The 17,345-nt window shown below is 46.1% G+C and overlaps 1 protein-coding gene across 2 annotated transcripts in view; it reads right to left on the bottom strand.

The window, feature by feature from the left end:
• Nucleotides 1-17,345, bottom strand: part of NKD1 (NKD inhibitor of WNT signaling pathway 1) — a 268,072-nt gene that overhangs the window by 28,808 nt on the left and 221,919 nt on the right. For both annotated transcript variants that reach the window (XM_082062625.1, XM_082062626.1), the window contains one exon: nt 10,813-10,870. In XM_082062625.1, the coding sequence (XP_081918751.1) occupies nt 10,813-10,870 (58 nt within the window). The remainder of the gene's footprint in view (nt 1-10,812; nt 10,871-17,345) is intronic.

The following is a 17,345-nucleotide window of genomic DNA, read 5'->3' as shown; positions in this document are numbered from 1 at the left end:
CTCGTGACAGCAGCCTTTTATAGAGAGCAATGTTGTGGACCTATCCTGTAATGTTATTTTGGCTGTGATGAATCAGTTGCACATCTGACAACTCTCTCTTAGTTAATATTCAGTAGCAGGTTCGGTGTTTCCATCCTCAGAGCCCTACTACTTACTCTGAGAGGTGAGGAGAATGGAGACCGAACCACAGCACAACTAAAAAGCAATACAGTGACCCAACATGCAGTTTATATTATCCACGTGCAGATACAGCCATACACCTACTTCCCTTTTCTTATAATATTTATGCATGGATGAGGGACGGTACCATGGTGGCACATCTCATACTGCAAAACACACAGGGAAACAAAATTCAAGGCTTGACCCTACCACCTTATTTAAAGTCTAGAGATGACACAAGATTGCATTACAAGAGATAATTCCCACAGTGCAAAGATAACTCATCATTGTTCATAATTCTAGTACATCCTAAAGACCACAGCCGGAGATGAGCACCCCCTGTGCTATGTACTGCTCAAAACGCAGAAGAGGAGATGGTTTGGAGCACAGTTTGGAGTGTGGTCATGAGGGGAGCCAGCCCTCGCTATTGCTCAAGAGAGCCCATGTGCTTCAGCTCAAGAGTCAGCTTCCCACCTTCATAGAATCATTTGGGTTGGAAGAGACCCTCAAGATCACTGAGTCCAACCATACCCCACCCCTGGCACTGTCCCACGCCCTGAGAACCTCATGTCCGTCTGTCCAGCCCTCCAGGGATGGTGACTCCAGCACTGCCCTGGGCAGCCTGTTCCAATGCCCCACAGCCCTTTGGGGAAGAAATTGTTCCCCAGATCCAACCCCAACCTCCCCTGGCGCAACTTGAGGCCGTTTCCTCTTGTCCTATCACTCGTTACTTGAGCTACTCCTTTGGTGGACAACCCAGGAATACCCTCCTAGACAGCACCACTGTGAATTTTCATTCAAATGTAGCATCTTGAGACCTGGCGGCACCCGCTGCTTGCCAGGGGGTCAGGGCAGCCACCACCAAAGGGGTGCCCAGGGGTGCCCAGTGTGTGTCCCAGCACAGAGCAGCCTCCACTGAACCCCATGTGCCAAGAACATCCCTCCACACCTCATGGCTCCGCTCTCGGTAAAGGCTCATTAAAATAATCAAACCGGGGGGTGCAGCACCACGCTTCAGCTTCACGCCTTCAAACCCTCTGGAGGGTCTGCGACTCCCTCCTAAATCAGTGTTTGGCAGCCAGAGCTCAGCTGTGTGCCCGGCCCCGGCACAGCCCCCCGTCCTCCAGCGCCCGCCAAAAACGCCTCGGGCAGCAGCTCTTTTACTTCTAGATATTTTGTTTTACAACTACTATTCCTTCCCTTGCTTTTTGTTACCTCTACAGTTCTAAATCCTTTTCTGGTACAAAGTTGGGCACTCTGTACAACATATTTTACTGGTGAAAGGACCTGGATTGCTGGATCAGCTTTATAAAGCAAGAAAAACCTGATTACTGGCATTTTTATTCTTTTGGTAAGCTGGGGGTTGGGACTTTCCATCTAACAAGAGCAGCTGGACTCCAAGCCCTTTCAAGAACAGAAATGTTGCTTCAGGTTCATTTCCACAACCCCGTAGTGCCGCATTTATTATTTGCTTTTACTTACAAACTAGTTGTGGTTACAAAAAAACAAACCCAAAACCCTCTTCCAAAAAAATGACATTTTATCTTTTTCTCCACAGGAGAATAAGGTTGACTGCTACTTGTGCTTTGAGGTTTGGATATGATTGAGATGAAACATCTGTTAAGAAAAAAAGGTGTGGGGGGAACTTTTTTCTGCTAAAAATATCATGCCTCTTTTTTTTTTTTTTTCCACCAAACTTGAAACATGTGATGAAATTCAACTTTTAAAATATAACCCTGGAGCTACTTGCAACTATAAAAGTCTCCTCAGTATCTGAGGCAAGTCAGAATTTCCACTGTTCAAGCTGGGCTTTTATGAAGAGCAGACTTTAGAAAAAGCTGTAATCTGTCTAGGTAACAAAGGGCACTTGTTCTGCCTGGTGAGGTAAAACTTTGGGTTTCTGTAGCTACTGCAGCAGAAGTGGAGTTGAAGCACACAAAGGCACCCTGACGGATCCACACCTTGGATTTGGAACGGCAGCTGCAAAGCAACGTGCGTGTCACCGAAACCACCGCGCACGGCCGCGCCGGGGGACCCGTGCGGGGCAGCGGGACCACAGGCAGTTGTGTCCCAAGGTTCGGGGGTTTATCTACCTTCACATCTCTCTAGCTGTCTATAGAACATGATGGCTTCGAAGTTCAAGCGCAGAAATGCAAGAACTATCGACATCTGTCATCAAGCTGGTGAGGGGCTGGAGCACAAGTGTGATGGGAGCGGCTGAGGGACCTGGGGGGTTCAGCTGGAGAACAGGAGCTGAGGGGAGACCTTCTGATCTCTGAACTGCCTGAAAGGAGCTTGGAGCCAGGGGGGTCGGGCTCTGCTCCCCAGGAACAAGCGCCAGGAGCAGAGGAAACGGCCTCAAGTTGCGCCAGGGGAGGTTGAGGTTGGATCTGGGGAACAATTTCTTCCCCAAAGGGCTGTGGGGCATTGGAACAGGCTGCCCAGGGCAGTGCTGGAGTCACCATCCCTGGAGGGGCTAGAAGGTGCACAGACGAGGTTCTCAGGGACGTGGTTATGGCCAGACTTGATGGTTTTGAGGGTCTCTTCCAAGCAGAATGATTCTATGATAAACGGTATCTCACATGAGACACTCTGGGCTATGATGCCCCTATGGGGAGGGGAGAAGGGCCTTACAGAAGCAGGCACATGGGATCCAGACAAAAGCCTATCACAGGAAACCACCAAAAACCCAGCCAAGGGAGCGCTCTGAAATCTGGCTGCCTGGCTGGGTCAAGGTCAAGTCAAACACAAGAGAACTGGCAACTTTACGAATATTCAGGAGTTGCAGCAGGACATATTCCCTACTAAATGCAGTCTTCAAGGCTTCTAAAAATGAATGTAATGTTTCATGTACAGGCAAAGTTTGAAACAAATATATTGCCTTCTGAAATAGCAAGGGCCAAAACTTCTTTCAATTACAAGAGCACAAAACTGGAATAATTCCATGAACACCAGCATGAGAGAATTATCTGGCCCCAAATCTTTGCCTGGAAATGTGCTCTAGTTTCACTTGGGTAAGAGAAAGAGAGAGTCACAAGAGAGTCAGAGAAGAATGGCATTTTGACTCACTTTTCAAAAACATGTTTAATAAAACCTCCACGAACTGTGGTCAAAGCTACAAGAAAAATAACTGGTAATAATCGTTGCTGGGAAATTAAAAGTAGAAAAGGACCTTTGTTCTTCAAGTAGAATAAATGAAACCACTGGTATTCATCACGTTTCCAGAGAGATTGTTTTCAAACTCCTGACTTGTTCCCATTTTTCATTCTTTGTTCTTGGTGGTGGATGTCCCGGGGCAAAGTTCAAGCCCATTTTTACGCTGCTGCACATGCGCAGCAATGCAGCCCCGCGCCTGCAGCACCGTCCCACGGCAGCTCTCACGCTGTGCCCATGGCTTTGCCAAGGTGCCCCACAGGGCACACCCTGCCCCGGGCTGGTGACACCGCAGGGCAGGACGGGACATGGGACAGCGTGGCCAGCTGGAACCAGGGTCCCGCCGTGGAGCCGGCAGTGGGCAGCTCCGCGGGGCTCTGTGGTTTCCCTGCGTCCCACCGGTGCCCCCTGGGCTGGCTCTCACGTGCTCCAAGACAAGCGGCTTGAGAGATCTGTAGACATCAGGTTTTCAACAGCAGTACCCACAGGTGACGTTTTGCCTCCTAGCAAACTAGTTCACAACTGCCCCAAAGCCGAGAGTAAATTGTAGAATCATTTAGATGGGAAGAGACCCTGTAAGATCGAGGCCAACCATACCCCACCCCTGGCACTGCCCCATGTCCTGAGAACCTCATGTCCGTCTGTCCAGCCCTCCAGGGATGGTGACTCCAGCCCTGCCCTGGGCAGCCTGTTCCAATGCCCCACAGCCCTTTGGGGAAGAAATTGTTCCCCAGATCCAACCTCAACCTCCCCTGGCGCAACTTGAGGCCGTTTCCTCTGCTCCTGGCGCTTGTTCCTGGGGAGCAGAGCCCGACCCCCCTGGCTCCAAGCTCCTTTCAGGCAGTTCAGAGATCAGAAGGTCTCCCCTCAGCTCCTGTTCTCCAGCTGAACCCCCCAGGTCCCTCAGCCGCTCCCATCACACTTGTGCTCCAGCCCCTCACCAGCTCCGTTCCCTTCTCTCCACTCGCTCCAGCACCTCAAGGCCTTTCTTGGCCTGAGGGGCCCAGAACTGCCCCCAGGATTTGAGGTGGGGCCTCATAAGTGCTGAGTACAAGGGGATCATCACTTCCCTATGAACATTCTTTCTTGTTAATTGCTACTTTTTTTAACTACCACTCAGAAAATGCATTAGCTTCTCTGTGAAAGAAGGGAAAGTTGCCAGTCTCAGGTGAAGGAAAGGGTATAGGAAAAAACATTGTTATAAATACCAAGCATCCACATAATATTATTTTAATTCTTTCCATGTTTAAGTTGTTCACTGAGGATCAACACTGTGCTTTTTTGATGTGCTAGTTCACTTCCCTTTTCATTACCTCGGTTTTCTACTGAATATTTTTCTATACATTACACACAAATAAATTAATATTAAAATTTGGCTTTATTCAGCCACCATAAAGAACAGAGACCACTTGTAAGTTTGGAAGGTTTTCTTGTATACTACACTTGGAAACCCTGTCTGTGTCCTGCTGCAAGGGACAGACGTGGATGCAGGAAATCCCAGCCTCTGTTCTCAGCTTTGTTATTGTGTTCCGGAACCAGAGAATCACAAAATGTCCTGAGCTGGAAGGACCCACAAGGCCTATCGAGTCCAACTGCTGTCCCTGCACAGGACACCCCACAGGTCACCCCGTGTGTCTGAGGACGTTGTCCAGTCTCTTCTTGAACACTGTCATGTTGGGCCGTGACCCCTCCCTGGGGAGCCTGTTCAGTGTCCAGCACCTCTGGGGGAAGAACCTTTTCCTCATGTCCCACTGCCCCTCCCTGGCACATCTGCTGCCGTTCCCTGGGCTCTGTCACTGTCACAGAGCAGAGCTCACCCTGCCCCTCCTGCTCCTGCTGAACCTGCAGCCCATGAGCTCTGCGCTCAGTCTGCTCTGCTCCAGCTGAGCAAACCCAGGGGCTCAGCCGCTCCCCATACACCTTCCCCTCCAAACCAAACACACAACTTACTCCTGTTCGGGAATAACAACCTTCCAACAATGTAGAATGACCTGAATGCAGAGGTCAATGTGAAACTCTTACTTACAGCAGGTATGATCTTCCCAGTCTAATGCAGAGGTTGAATAACCCAGAACAGAAGCCTCAAAGCCCGGACAGGACGCACCATCAAGCAGCAGCGGTGGGAGCGATGTGACGTCCCCATGCAGGGGTGACGTGTGCAGGGGCCGCAGAGCGCAGACCCCACTGTCAGGAGCAGAGCTCACCCTGGTGACACACAGCCCGCCTGTCACCGCCTGCCAGCACGGGTGGGAGCTGCTCCACGCTGTAAAGGCCCATTTGGAAACACCTGGAGAGCAGTAACTCATTCCACACAGGCCACGGACAACCAGCGGATGGCAACAGCCTTTCATCACTCCTGACTTGGCTGCGCTTGAAACGGCAGCTCTAGAAGGAAAAGCTTCTGATCCAAATACCAACCCCCCTCAAATGGAACAGCTAATGTTAAGAAACACTTGTACTTTTTACTTTCTTTTTTTTTTTTAAGTGCCTTATGCCGTAAGATTTTCCTTTCACTCATGGCAACCAGCCTACCTGCTTCTTATAATTTCCTGGATCTGTGTATGACCACAGGAAAACTTCTGCTAATCCTGCCAGTCTCATGTTCTTTGGTGACTTTTATTCTAACTGCCAAACTAAGCAGTTTTCTCTTGGCGCTCTCGGCCGCTCCTTCCCCATCCCCTCCCATGTGCTTTGCTGCTCCTTCCAAATGCAGCCACCAGTTTTTCAGCCTCCGGCCTCGCAGGGACCGTGTCGCGGTGACCAGTGCTGGTGCGTCACGCTGAAGCTGAAGATGTTTTTCAGATGTTTCACGTCACGCTGAGTGGTAGGGAAGGGTATGGCTGAGACCTCTTGACAGCCAAAACAAATAGAGCCAGAGAACAAGTGATCAGCAGACTGAGGTGATCACACAGCACAGCAAATGTACAGTAAGTGAACAGGATTAGCAACAAGTCATCAACACACAGAGAACATCCCGGCGGGATGACCAGAGGAGCACTTTTAAGGCAGAATTATCAGCACCCTGATTGCAGTGATGAACAGGTATTTGGTTTAAGAACCTGACAGAGAAGAGACCTGTGTTTTCTGCAAAGCACCAAGCCTGCATCAATAGCGCTAGGTCGGTAATAACAATGGTGCTGGTATAAAGCAACTTTACCCGTGTGCAAAATGCAATATATGTCTTTTCCATAAATACTCTGGAATTTTGTATACATAATATAACAGAAAATTATTTAAGCTTTAGAAAATAAATGAAATAACCATCCTAACTATAGGCACTAACTGGAAAGGAGCACACCATTTGAAATAACTGCCTTTTATTGCCCATTTATAGCTCAACCCAGCACAATTCATGCATTTATTACTGCTAAGAGATTATCAAAGTACGGCAAAAAGTGCCTCACGGGCTAATGGAAGGAGAGCTAAAACTCCCCCCTCTCCGTGCCTACAGCGGGGGAAGCCTGTGCAGCCACGTGGGGCTCCGGGAACATTGGCAGCACTGGACAACACATCAACAGCCTTAAACTGCTCGTTCATTCTTTACTATCTGCTCCTTGTTCACTTATCAATTCTTATTAAAGTCAAAACCCACCACCCAGCTCGTTGCGGTGAACGCTGCTCACCAGAGCTCAGCTCCAACTTGACCACACATTCCCTGGACGCTGGGGAGGAGAAGATGACAGGCTGACTGGTAACATCTTGAAAAATGCAGAATAATATTAAGAATACAATGAATTACTTTTCTCCTTTGCTGAATACAGCATGCCTGACTCGCAGGTTTAGAAATTCCATAATGTAAATGTGTGAAAAGCGCTACAAGTAGCTCTTTTTCAGATATGGTAGATTTTTTCAGCAAAACATGTGCTTTGAACTCTGCTGGAGGGCTCTCTAATATTTATGGACGAGGAGATGACCTGAATAATTTTGTCCTTTCTGGTGCCAGACGAGGGAACATCCTACATCTAGGGATTTGGATACATCTGGTTTGGGAAACATATCAAAAAATGGGTTTGTTGATTCAGGTCAAGCTCTGTCACTGCTTTCAGCAGGATGTTGGATATCATGTTCAGATAAGGCACCAGGAAGGTTTGGATCTTCTCCAGCCTTCTGCTGAGGGAATAATAATCAAGACATCACCCTGGGCTGACAAACGAAGCGGGGAACAGATCACTATCGGCCCAAGAGGCAGCTCCTCGGACAGGGGCAGCACGAGACCGGTCTCACAGAGCCGCGAGATTTCTGGTTAGTTAGAACGCTCAAGTTGTACTTTTCAGGAGAACGGCGATGTGCGAGATCGCGTTATCACATAACTCATTGGGGTGATAAGCTAGGTGTCTCCTGAGCTTAAAGACTTCACCTTGAACTCCAAAAGGCAGCTGAAACAGACTGATAGCTATATCCCACTGGGCTCTAAAGAGCTTCTGTTGAGATGAGCAGGAAATTGCCTCTTTTCCCCAATCAGTCTGTGTCAAAGAGGGATTTTCCTGCTTCTGGTTCAGGTGTCACAAACAGGCTGCTCTGAAAAGCCTCTAAATGCTCAAATGATAAGACAGAGAAACCCCAGTTGACTTCATACAGACATGGAGTGCTGAAGATAAGAAAGCTCTCCTGGCCTATGGGCTTCAGCTGTGAAGATCTCCCAAAAGGCCTGGGGAAAGGAGGTGAAAGAAGTTCTGGAAAACAGGAGAAGGAGACTTGAACAATTCATTAAAAAGCTTACTCATGCCTTGAAGAGCAGAGAGAGAACGTGGATGTCATTACTGAACACACTGATAGCAGATATCTTCCTGAGCCACCTGCATGTCTCCACCATGGAAGAGTGACTTGCTGTTTGATGCTACATTCCATTCCTGCCTGCTGTTTTATCTTTCCACTGAAATGAAATGTATCTCCTAACGTCTGTGCTAGTTTTTTGCTCTTTTATCCTCGACATGGAGAGTGACGCGGCCCACGCTTCCTGTGCAGAACCTGCTGGACAAGAAAGCTCCATCGGGCAAAGTGTGTGCACAGCAGAGCGCACAAGGACTCCTGTCTGGCAAGTGGGGGCCTCAGAAATGCACTGGAAAGCACTGCTAAAACTGGAATGAAAGCTGCAGATGAATCCACCACAGCAGCTGTATCCAGCATGTCCAGTTGTTGAGTTATTAATGAAAGAGGAACAAGGGAAGAGGCCTAAGAGTGATACGAGACTGAGGTTTCCATCGGTGTCTCTCATCTAAGGAAATCACTGACCACGTCAGAGAAAATCCAAAAATTTCAATTTAGTGACTTGCCCAGCAGGCAAATCAAAGGCAGGTGCCTGACAGAACAGACAATACTGGTCAAACTGTTTCTTTCTGCACAGCACTCGGTAAACAGAGTCACCACTATTGAGTTCTAACCTTTGCCAAGCAGCAACATTGAGTCAACAATCCGCTCTCATGGCTTAATGCTTTTGATGTTTACTTTGTTCTTTCTGTAGTTCAAAGAAAGCACTAATGCACCAGTCCTCTTACCGAACACAATCTTAATCCCAGAATCCCGAGCCTTTTGCTGTTGGCCAGTTAAGTCTGTTAAGACGAAAGGATTTGATCAAGCTTTACATAACAACACAGAAGTTAAATCCAGCAAAGAGAGTTCTTTTTATCTGCACTGCTCAGACGGCTAAGAGGGGGAAAAAAGAGAAGGAGAAAAAAAAAAAGGTAATGAACTTGGCTATGTAAAACAAAATAAGGAATTCAATTATTTCTCTTATTGCCACTTTGTCTTTTCAGTGAGAGCCTTCTAAAGAGCTCAGATTTATTCTCCAACAAAGTCTCAGAGTGTGAAGGCTACAACTTTCCCCTCACCCAGAACAACTGTGGCACCTGCTGTGCTTTTTGCAAATCTGAGAAATGTTTCTTTCTCATTTTTTTCCATCCCTACTGTGTATTTATGAAGACAATATAGTTTGGATTAGACACTTGCCTGGTACTTGGTAGAGCTGGGTTCAAGTCTTTGTTTTGCCGTTCATGGGCTCTATGAGCTTAGTCCAACCAACCATGTTTTAGTTTGTCACAGCTCCTTGCCTCTGGAACTAGTTATCAGTGACATCCCGGTTATCTTATGACACATGGATGTATGATCATGCAACATATATGTGTTATACCAGTACATATGTAGAGATTGTGAGGTACCAAAGTAAAGGCAGGACAACTATTTTAGACTGGGAGATTAATGTACTTTCTAGAAAACTAATTACATTTCCACACAAAACATCTCTATGCAGAAAAGAGCTACGACAGTGGCACCTTGTGCCTAACCACACAGGGTTCAAGCTGTGCCACACAAAGGTCTCAAATCATGTTCCAGTTTCACTTTATGCCAAGATCACAATTTTATGCTAGTACTATCACAATCATCCAAAAAACAAGCCGGCAAAAAGTACCAACTTATACAAAAAGGGTGAAAGCATCCTGCTTTAACATAATGCTTATCAGGTGTTCATTTAAGATGATTCTCGATATCCCATTCAAGAGGGCAGAGGCTGCCCCGTCCCCAGCAGGGGAAGCACAGCCTGGAGATTTCAGAGCCTCAGCAATGGAGATCTGCAGATCTTGTCTTCACTGCTCAGCTACCTCATCAGAAACGAGATGCATCAGAAGGAACAGTGCAAAACTGCCTAAAAGGTTTGACACTCTAATAAAAACAAACCTGCTGCTGACTAGTTTGGAAATATTATATATGAGATATTATATTTGCTACGCAAGACAATTCTACACAACAAAGTAAGAAATAACCAGAGGCAGGGTAGAATGAGAAAAATGAAATTATTCACCTTGCTGACATTTAATATCCCATGTTAAGTAGATTCTCGTATAATTCTGGAAATTAAAAACCCACCCATGTCCTGCAATGAGCAGAAAGGAAAACCGTGGTGAAGTTAAATACTGGAACACTTTTAACAAACACTGACTCCATCATGGCAAGTGTATCTTGTTTTAGTGTTTACCAGTAGCCTACAAGCACCAGCTGAAATGGAGCCCCCGTGTTACAGGCACACGCGAGGGAACGTTCTTTGTACAACTACAGACATGGCAGAAACATGGCATCCAAGAAGCACAGTATATTACCACATTTCACATCTCCACCACCAGAAACAAATGACTGGATGATCAAAGGACAGAAATTTCCCAGTGAAGCTTGACAGTGTCCATTGCTCTAAATAAGCTGGGCATCTTGTTTCCGCTAGCCTGTAATACAAAGCTACCAGACAGCCCATGCTAACGCTTGTTACACGACAGCATTGCCCAGAGATTCTGAGGTTCCTTCAGCACAAGGGACAGGGTGAGCCCTGGAAAGAACAAGTTATCTCAGGCTACAGCAATTCTATTCCTATTCCCAGCTTAACAATTTTCCAGGCAAATGACACATCGGTATATCAAGAACTCCACTCTCATATCTGCATTCTCACACTGACTTGTTCACTGACTCACTCCAAGATTCCTTAATATTAACTAAAAAAATGTATTCTTTAAATACCTTCTAGATGAAAGTGTTCATCACCAATAGTGTCTCTGTAGCCTTCCCCAGATAAATCCTGTTAAAAAGAAACAGATATTAATGACAAATATACTATATACAAAGTATTGTGATCTTTAGAATATGCATTTATTATGGCTAGGATTAATTTAAACACTAATGGGAGCACAGAAGTCGTTTTCCAGGAAAGAAGTAAATCACTTTATTAGTGGCAGTCAATGCATTTAGTGTTATTTTACAATGCTCTGGACATACTTTAGGACAAAAAATTGAATGGAGATGAATAGATTGTACAGGGGAAGGAAAAAAGAACTGTTCATATTCAAATCCTTTTACAAAGTAGATTAATATTTAGCATTTCACCATTCTGTCAATCAAGCAAGACAAAAAAAACCCAACTGGAAGCAATAAAGGAGAAATAAGCCCTTCGCTACCCACAGAGGAATGTTATCACTTGGTTCCACCAACAAACAGAAAACTTTCATCTGCCAGAGGTCACCCAAGAAAAGCAGATACCAGACTCTGGAGAGCTGCCTGATCCCTCGGTCCCCAAATTAATGAGATTTCGTCAGCCCCAGTATGTCTAGCGCAATACAGAAGCCGATGCCATAGATACGCAGATGATCTTATCTCAGACCCAAAAACCATTTCTCTAATGGTGCTGAAGTAGCAATAAAAGGCACCAGTGGGTTTTGGAGCTAATCCCACTTATAAAGAACCCGAAGAGCATTTTTACTCTTAGGAGCTGTCCCTTCCAGCTCCATCCCCACCCTCACCAACCACGGGCAGTGACAGGTACCCTCGTGTGTCACCTTCTGCCTTCCACTCCACAGGCTCCAGCATCACTTGAACGCCACCAACCCCACACCAGAATCTGGCTTCTCCACAAACACTCTCTGCCACCAATGATAGTTACGGTGATAAAGAAGGATATGGCCCTAAAAAGCTGGCATGCTGTGCTCATGGCTGTTCAACTTCACCTGCAGAACCAGCCCAGAGGCGCCACCGCAGCACCAGCGTCCCAGCCGGAAGGTGACAGTACCGTTCGCACAAGGTAAGGGAACAACCAGCGAAAACTAATGCCTGGTTGCATTCGTTAGCTTTATTGTTAAGCAAATTTATCATGAGAGAAGCAGTCCACCTCTTTTTCTTGAAAAAGCTGTCAGAGATTCTTGCCTGCCTCCCACATGCCCAAATGTTATTCTTTGAGATTAGTTATCAGAAAGTAACTAAGCCACAGAAGCATATCTGAGGAATTCCTCTGTATCAATTTCTGCAACAGCAACTTAAGAGTTAGCTGTCACAAACACCACTGGATAGCGAGCCCAGAGACCCTGAAAATGTTGTTCTGTTCATGAGCAGATCCCCCGAACTGAAGTCCCAGGCCGGATGGCTCTGAGAAGCGCTGGTAACCCGGCCCGGAACGCGAGGGCTGTGCAGAGCACGACTGCTGGAAAAGCCGTCATCCTGCAGTCAGCTTTCCAAGCAGCAAGTCACAAAACCTATTCTGTTTCCCCGAGGCTTTGTTCCAGTAAAAAAGGTCTCCTTTTCAAGCAAGTGCTGATCAATATCAATCATTACCTTTCAAATTATGGAAGAAATGGAAAGAAGCCATTAAATGTTGGCACAATTTATCATATTTCTGCCAGAGGATGGTCTTTCCAGGGCCTTCTAAAAGTGACTTTACTTTTGTTTGATCAGTTTCCCCCATGTCACCATTTTGCACAAGGCTCCGAGCGCAGATCATGAGACACACACAAGTGACTACACAGGCACATGTGGCACCTCTGCTCACTCCCACAACACTAAATATTTAATAACCGGTTTGTCTGCTTGTTTTACTAAGCTCAGTTCTTGCTCACTCCTGCTCTCTTGGAAAAAAATACATTTTCTGTTAAGCTGAGCAGCAAATAGTCAGTGAGTAGGTGGGTCTTACTGGCGATGCTGCTCTAAGGAGAACACCACATAGCTGGCAGCCTTTATCTCTTAATGATTTCTCGAAGCCAGCAGCACACCTGGCTGCCTGTTAAAACGACCTCAACAATCGCACCCTCTACAAAACCCACTCGTCATTAGTTTTCATAAGTTTTCAAGATTCCACTGAAAAATGAGCACACGTTTGTTGATGGACAATGCACCTTCAGGTGACTCAATGGAAGAGGGGAAGCCAGATGTGTGAAACAGCAGAGTGAAGCATTAAAATTCATTAAGCTAGCTTCCTTATTTTCTCACTTTTAATCACTACATGGGTCTTAAGTAAATATGTTTTATATTCTAGTCAAGTTCCGCTCCTTCTCTAGCTCCTAGTTATTTAAGTTAAAGTAGTAACTTAATGCAAGCAAATTTCTAATAAGTGTTTCTGCCTTAAACCAAATTATGATAAATTACAACATTCTAGAAGTGTTTTTATGATTCTGAACCACAATATAACTTTTAAGTAGCACATAAACTGACGATCCATCCTGAAGCTGATGAGAGTATTGTTTGAACATGTTAGTGACACATTTAAGCAGAATTCCTCAGCTCCCATTCAAATGTGTTCCTCTGTGTGTAACATTATGACATGATTATCTATGACAGATGTGTATCTGTGAAAGGTGTGGGCAGCTCTAAGATGGAAAAAGAAAGCAAAGAAACTATATTGTTCATCTTATTATCATTAACTCTTCGGTCAAAGTAACTGCAAGAGAGTTACCTGAATGTTTTTAGCATCACTGAGACAGATGTCACAACCTGAATTAGTAGCAAAATGCACCTGCTTGAGAGAAGGATTCTGTACATAAACTCCCACTCAACGGAGAAGTACAAAAGCCAAGCAAAGTGTCAGATACAACAATTTGGACTTCAGCTTGTACTGCATAATGGAGTATCCTCCCAGTAACCTGTTTGAATTGCTTCAATGTGACCAAAATAGTGCAGCTGCCCCCAGAGACCCAAATTCAGAAAAGAGACTAGAGCAAAAGAAAAGGGTAAATGTGTAAAAGACAACTTGCAGCTCAAGAAATGTTAGTGGGAGGCAAACGCTACAGCCAGGTCGGAGTATTTGAGGCTGGGGAGAGCGTGTTGGAGCACAAAGGCCATCGGGCAGAAGAGGAACAGCAGCGGCTCTTCTGCCCCACGGAGCGAAAGCAGCGGCACATCGGCCAGAGGGAGCTGTACATCACTGTCCTGACACGGGGTTTCAACCACAGCGCTGCGTTTGCAAACTGGAACACTGAGTCACGGAACAGCCAAAACCAGATGTACCCGGTGATACACTATAAATGAGGTCAGCGAGCATTTGAAAGAATAAAGAAAAGCGATATTTAGGCAGCAGGATTACTCCAGCATGCCATTTCTATAGGCTGCTGAACAGGAACACATCAGAGTGTCTCTACCTCACTGGGAATTTCCCAGCTCACTACATTGGCCTCTGCTGGGCACCAACACAAATCACCCAGAATGACTGACTTTGGGCTCAAACATCTGGTCGAACCCTGAACATCTGTCGGGCTGGCCTTGCGTCCCATAGACCCCGTCCTGAGTGGTGCCGCTGCGCTCAGAGCACATTTAACAGGGTGGGGGTGGAGAGAAGAGTTAATTAGTGAAACTCCTGGAGGAAAAACAATCTGTGAGAGCTCCCACACCCCCGGGCTTCTCTTCAGCTGGTTCACGGAATCCCAGAATGTCAGGGATTGAAGGGCCCTGGAAAGCTCATCCAGTGCAATCCCCCCATGGAGCAGGAACACCCAGATGAGGTTACACAGGAAGGTGTCCAGGCGGGTTGGAATGTCTGCACAGAAGGAGACTCCACAACCTCCCTGGGCAGCCTGGGCCAGGCTCTGCCACCCTCACCCCCAACAAGTTGCTTCTCATCTTTCAGTGGAACCTCCTGTGTTCCAGTTTGCACCCATTGCCCCTTGTCCTGTCACTGGTTGTCACCAGAAGAGCCTGGCTCCATCCTCCTGACACTCCCCCTTTCCATCTTGATCCCCAGGAATGAGTCCCCCCTCAGTCTCCTCTCCCCCAGCTCCAGAGCCCCAGCTCCCTCAGCCTTTCCTCACACGGGAGATGCTCCACTCCCTTCAGCATCTTTAATCATCTTTGTTGCCCTTACAGCTCAGGCCGTCGTCACTCGCTCCCCACGTTTGCCGTGCAGTCAGACTCTGATGAATTCTAACTCCCTGGGAACTGTATTTTCTTACGGATATGAGTGTCTGGAGTCCGAAGGCCAAGCTCTGGGGTTTCCAGCTACCGCTTTTTCACCAGCTCTCGGAAAACGCTGCGATCACATCCTCACCCATCACTCCTCCTGCATGGCTTTATCCCTCCCGTGCCTTCACTGGTTCCCTTCCCACTTCTACATCGCAGTTGATCTCCTTGTTGTCACCTTGCAGGCTCCACAGGCTGTATTTGTGTCCCAGCCCCCTCGCAGCACCCGTGCCCACCGATCCTCGTGATCCCGGTCACCAGTGGGGCTGTTCCCTCCTGTCCCTGTTCACACCGCTCCTCCTGATACCCAGCACCACAGAACACAAACCCAGCGGGATAACCTTTGATTTCAGTAGGTTGTCAGGCTAACAAGCACATTTGTGAAGTTTGGACACCGCTACTCCCTGTATGACACCACAGTCAACATTGGGTTAATTAACATTTTTCTAAAAGGTGTTGATCTTCTCAAGTGAAAACAAGTTCCTTCACCTCTCCTCCTTCACACACCTCACTAAAATCCTTTGATTTAGCCTTAAGATACTCCATTTTCCACATTTTTGGCAGAAAATACGCACACATTTCCCATTTTAGTGAAGTTCTTATCAAAGTATCATAGCCACCACTCTCCCCAAGTAAAACACATGCAAAATGACAAATTATCAATCAAGAGAACTTTCCTCCCTATTTTTATCCATCTGACTGAAACGCATTTTTTTCTCTCCGTATTCTCATATTGATGCAATAAAGCTCCAGTACTTTTGGACAGAGCAAAGTTGAAGAAGCGTGTTTCACAACAGGACTACAAGGGATATGTACTAACTCTGCTATCTTGTGGAACAGATTTTATAATGGTTTTTAAGTAGCTGTTGTGCCACAAACTTCCATTCTTGATGGAGACAAAAACCAACCCCAAGAAGCAGAGGCTGGAGAGGAGGAGGCCGCGAGGGCTCTGTCGGCGGCTCTTCCGAAAGCTTCAGTCTCCCTTCCAGGAAACAAACTTCCAGAACAAGTTGGATTTTCATACGGCGAGTCCTGAGCAGACTTTGAAAACTGAGACTCTTGAAGGTGTTTCAAGGAAAGCCAACCAAACGCCAAGGCGCTCATTATTGTTGTTTCACTTCGTTTTTAATCTTGTAAAGACTTGAAGAGAAAGAGGTGAAAGACTTTCTTGAAAAAAAAACTGATGGGAGGAACGTAGCTCCCCTTTGGGTGCCTGAAATTCCCCCTGGGCTAGAAACACAGCCCTGTGTAACTATGATCAAGCCCAGTCTTCACTACTAGAAAACCTATTCACACCAGCATCACTTATTTTAGAATAAGGCAGGTGAGAGCAGGTGTTCAGGTATCCGAGGTGATCATCACTCTTTACAAATACAGCTTCACAGCCAAGCGGACAACTCAAAAGTTGACTAAATAAATAATAATTTTAATTGCTTGTAGTCAGACATATTTGGAGATAACATTTTCCTAGGCTAGGTTTGCACACAAATGCATGCAGTCCAATATACATTAAAGTGGATGTTTGTGCACACAGTTTTCTGTGATCACTACTTACAGGCAAAAGCTAAGAATGCGTTTTGGGTGTGTATTTGGTTTCCTCTGCATTTGGAAGTTAAGCCTTAATGTTAATATTCTCTTCCAAAAATGCTTGAAGATCCCCCTCGTAAGGCTGTTCAAATAAACCATTTGCTGCTGTATTACAGTGTCCTATTGAGGACAAGAGCTTCTTTTCCTTCCCTGTTCGTAAGCAATTGCACACCTAGGCCCTTACACAGAGAAAGTCTGTACTTCACGCCTCACTATAATGACAATTGAAACCAGGCAAATACAACTAAGAATTAAAGCACATACCATATAGAAAAGCACTATATACACGTGCGTGCCTTAGTTTAAGCCTAATATTGTTTCTCCTACAGCATATTTTACCTTTCCTCCTCTGCAACCAGGAGGTTTTACTTTTCAAGTTTGTCATTCCAGACAAAGTAAAGATAACTCACCAGAATTCAACTTTCCGTAAAGAATGTGCAAAGCAGCTCTCACTTGGAGCAGAAGTCAAGGCGACTAACTTTTAGACCAGCATTAACACACACATTGTGACTGCAATAACGCAGTTTGTTAAACAGGAGCAGCAAGCTCAACTTCTACAATGTTTTCTTTCTCGGAAATAAGAACCCAGCACTCAGTGGTGCATTACAGATGGGTTTTTCTTCCTCCACCATGCGTGGCAGCTTGTCTCAGATAAAATTTCTTCATAACATAATCCCAGCAGGTAGAGTTGTTAAGAAAACAGATTTCTCCTCTAAGGTCTCTGGTAGATGATCTTGGGTGGGTTTAGCTGCTGT

The sequence above is a fragment of the Streptopelia decaocto genome (assembly GCF_964273445.1).
Source record: "Streptopelia decaocto genome assembly, chromosome: 11".
Classification (NCBI taxonomy): domain Eukaryota; kingdom Metazoa; phylum Chordata; class Aves; order Columbiformes; family Columbidae; genus Streptopelia; species Streptopelia decaocto.
Note: the sequence above shows the minus strand (reverse complement) of the source record. Positions and strands in the feature narration are given on the sequence as shown.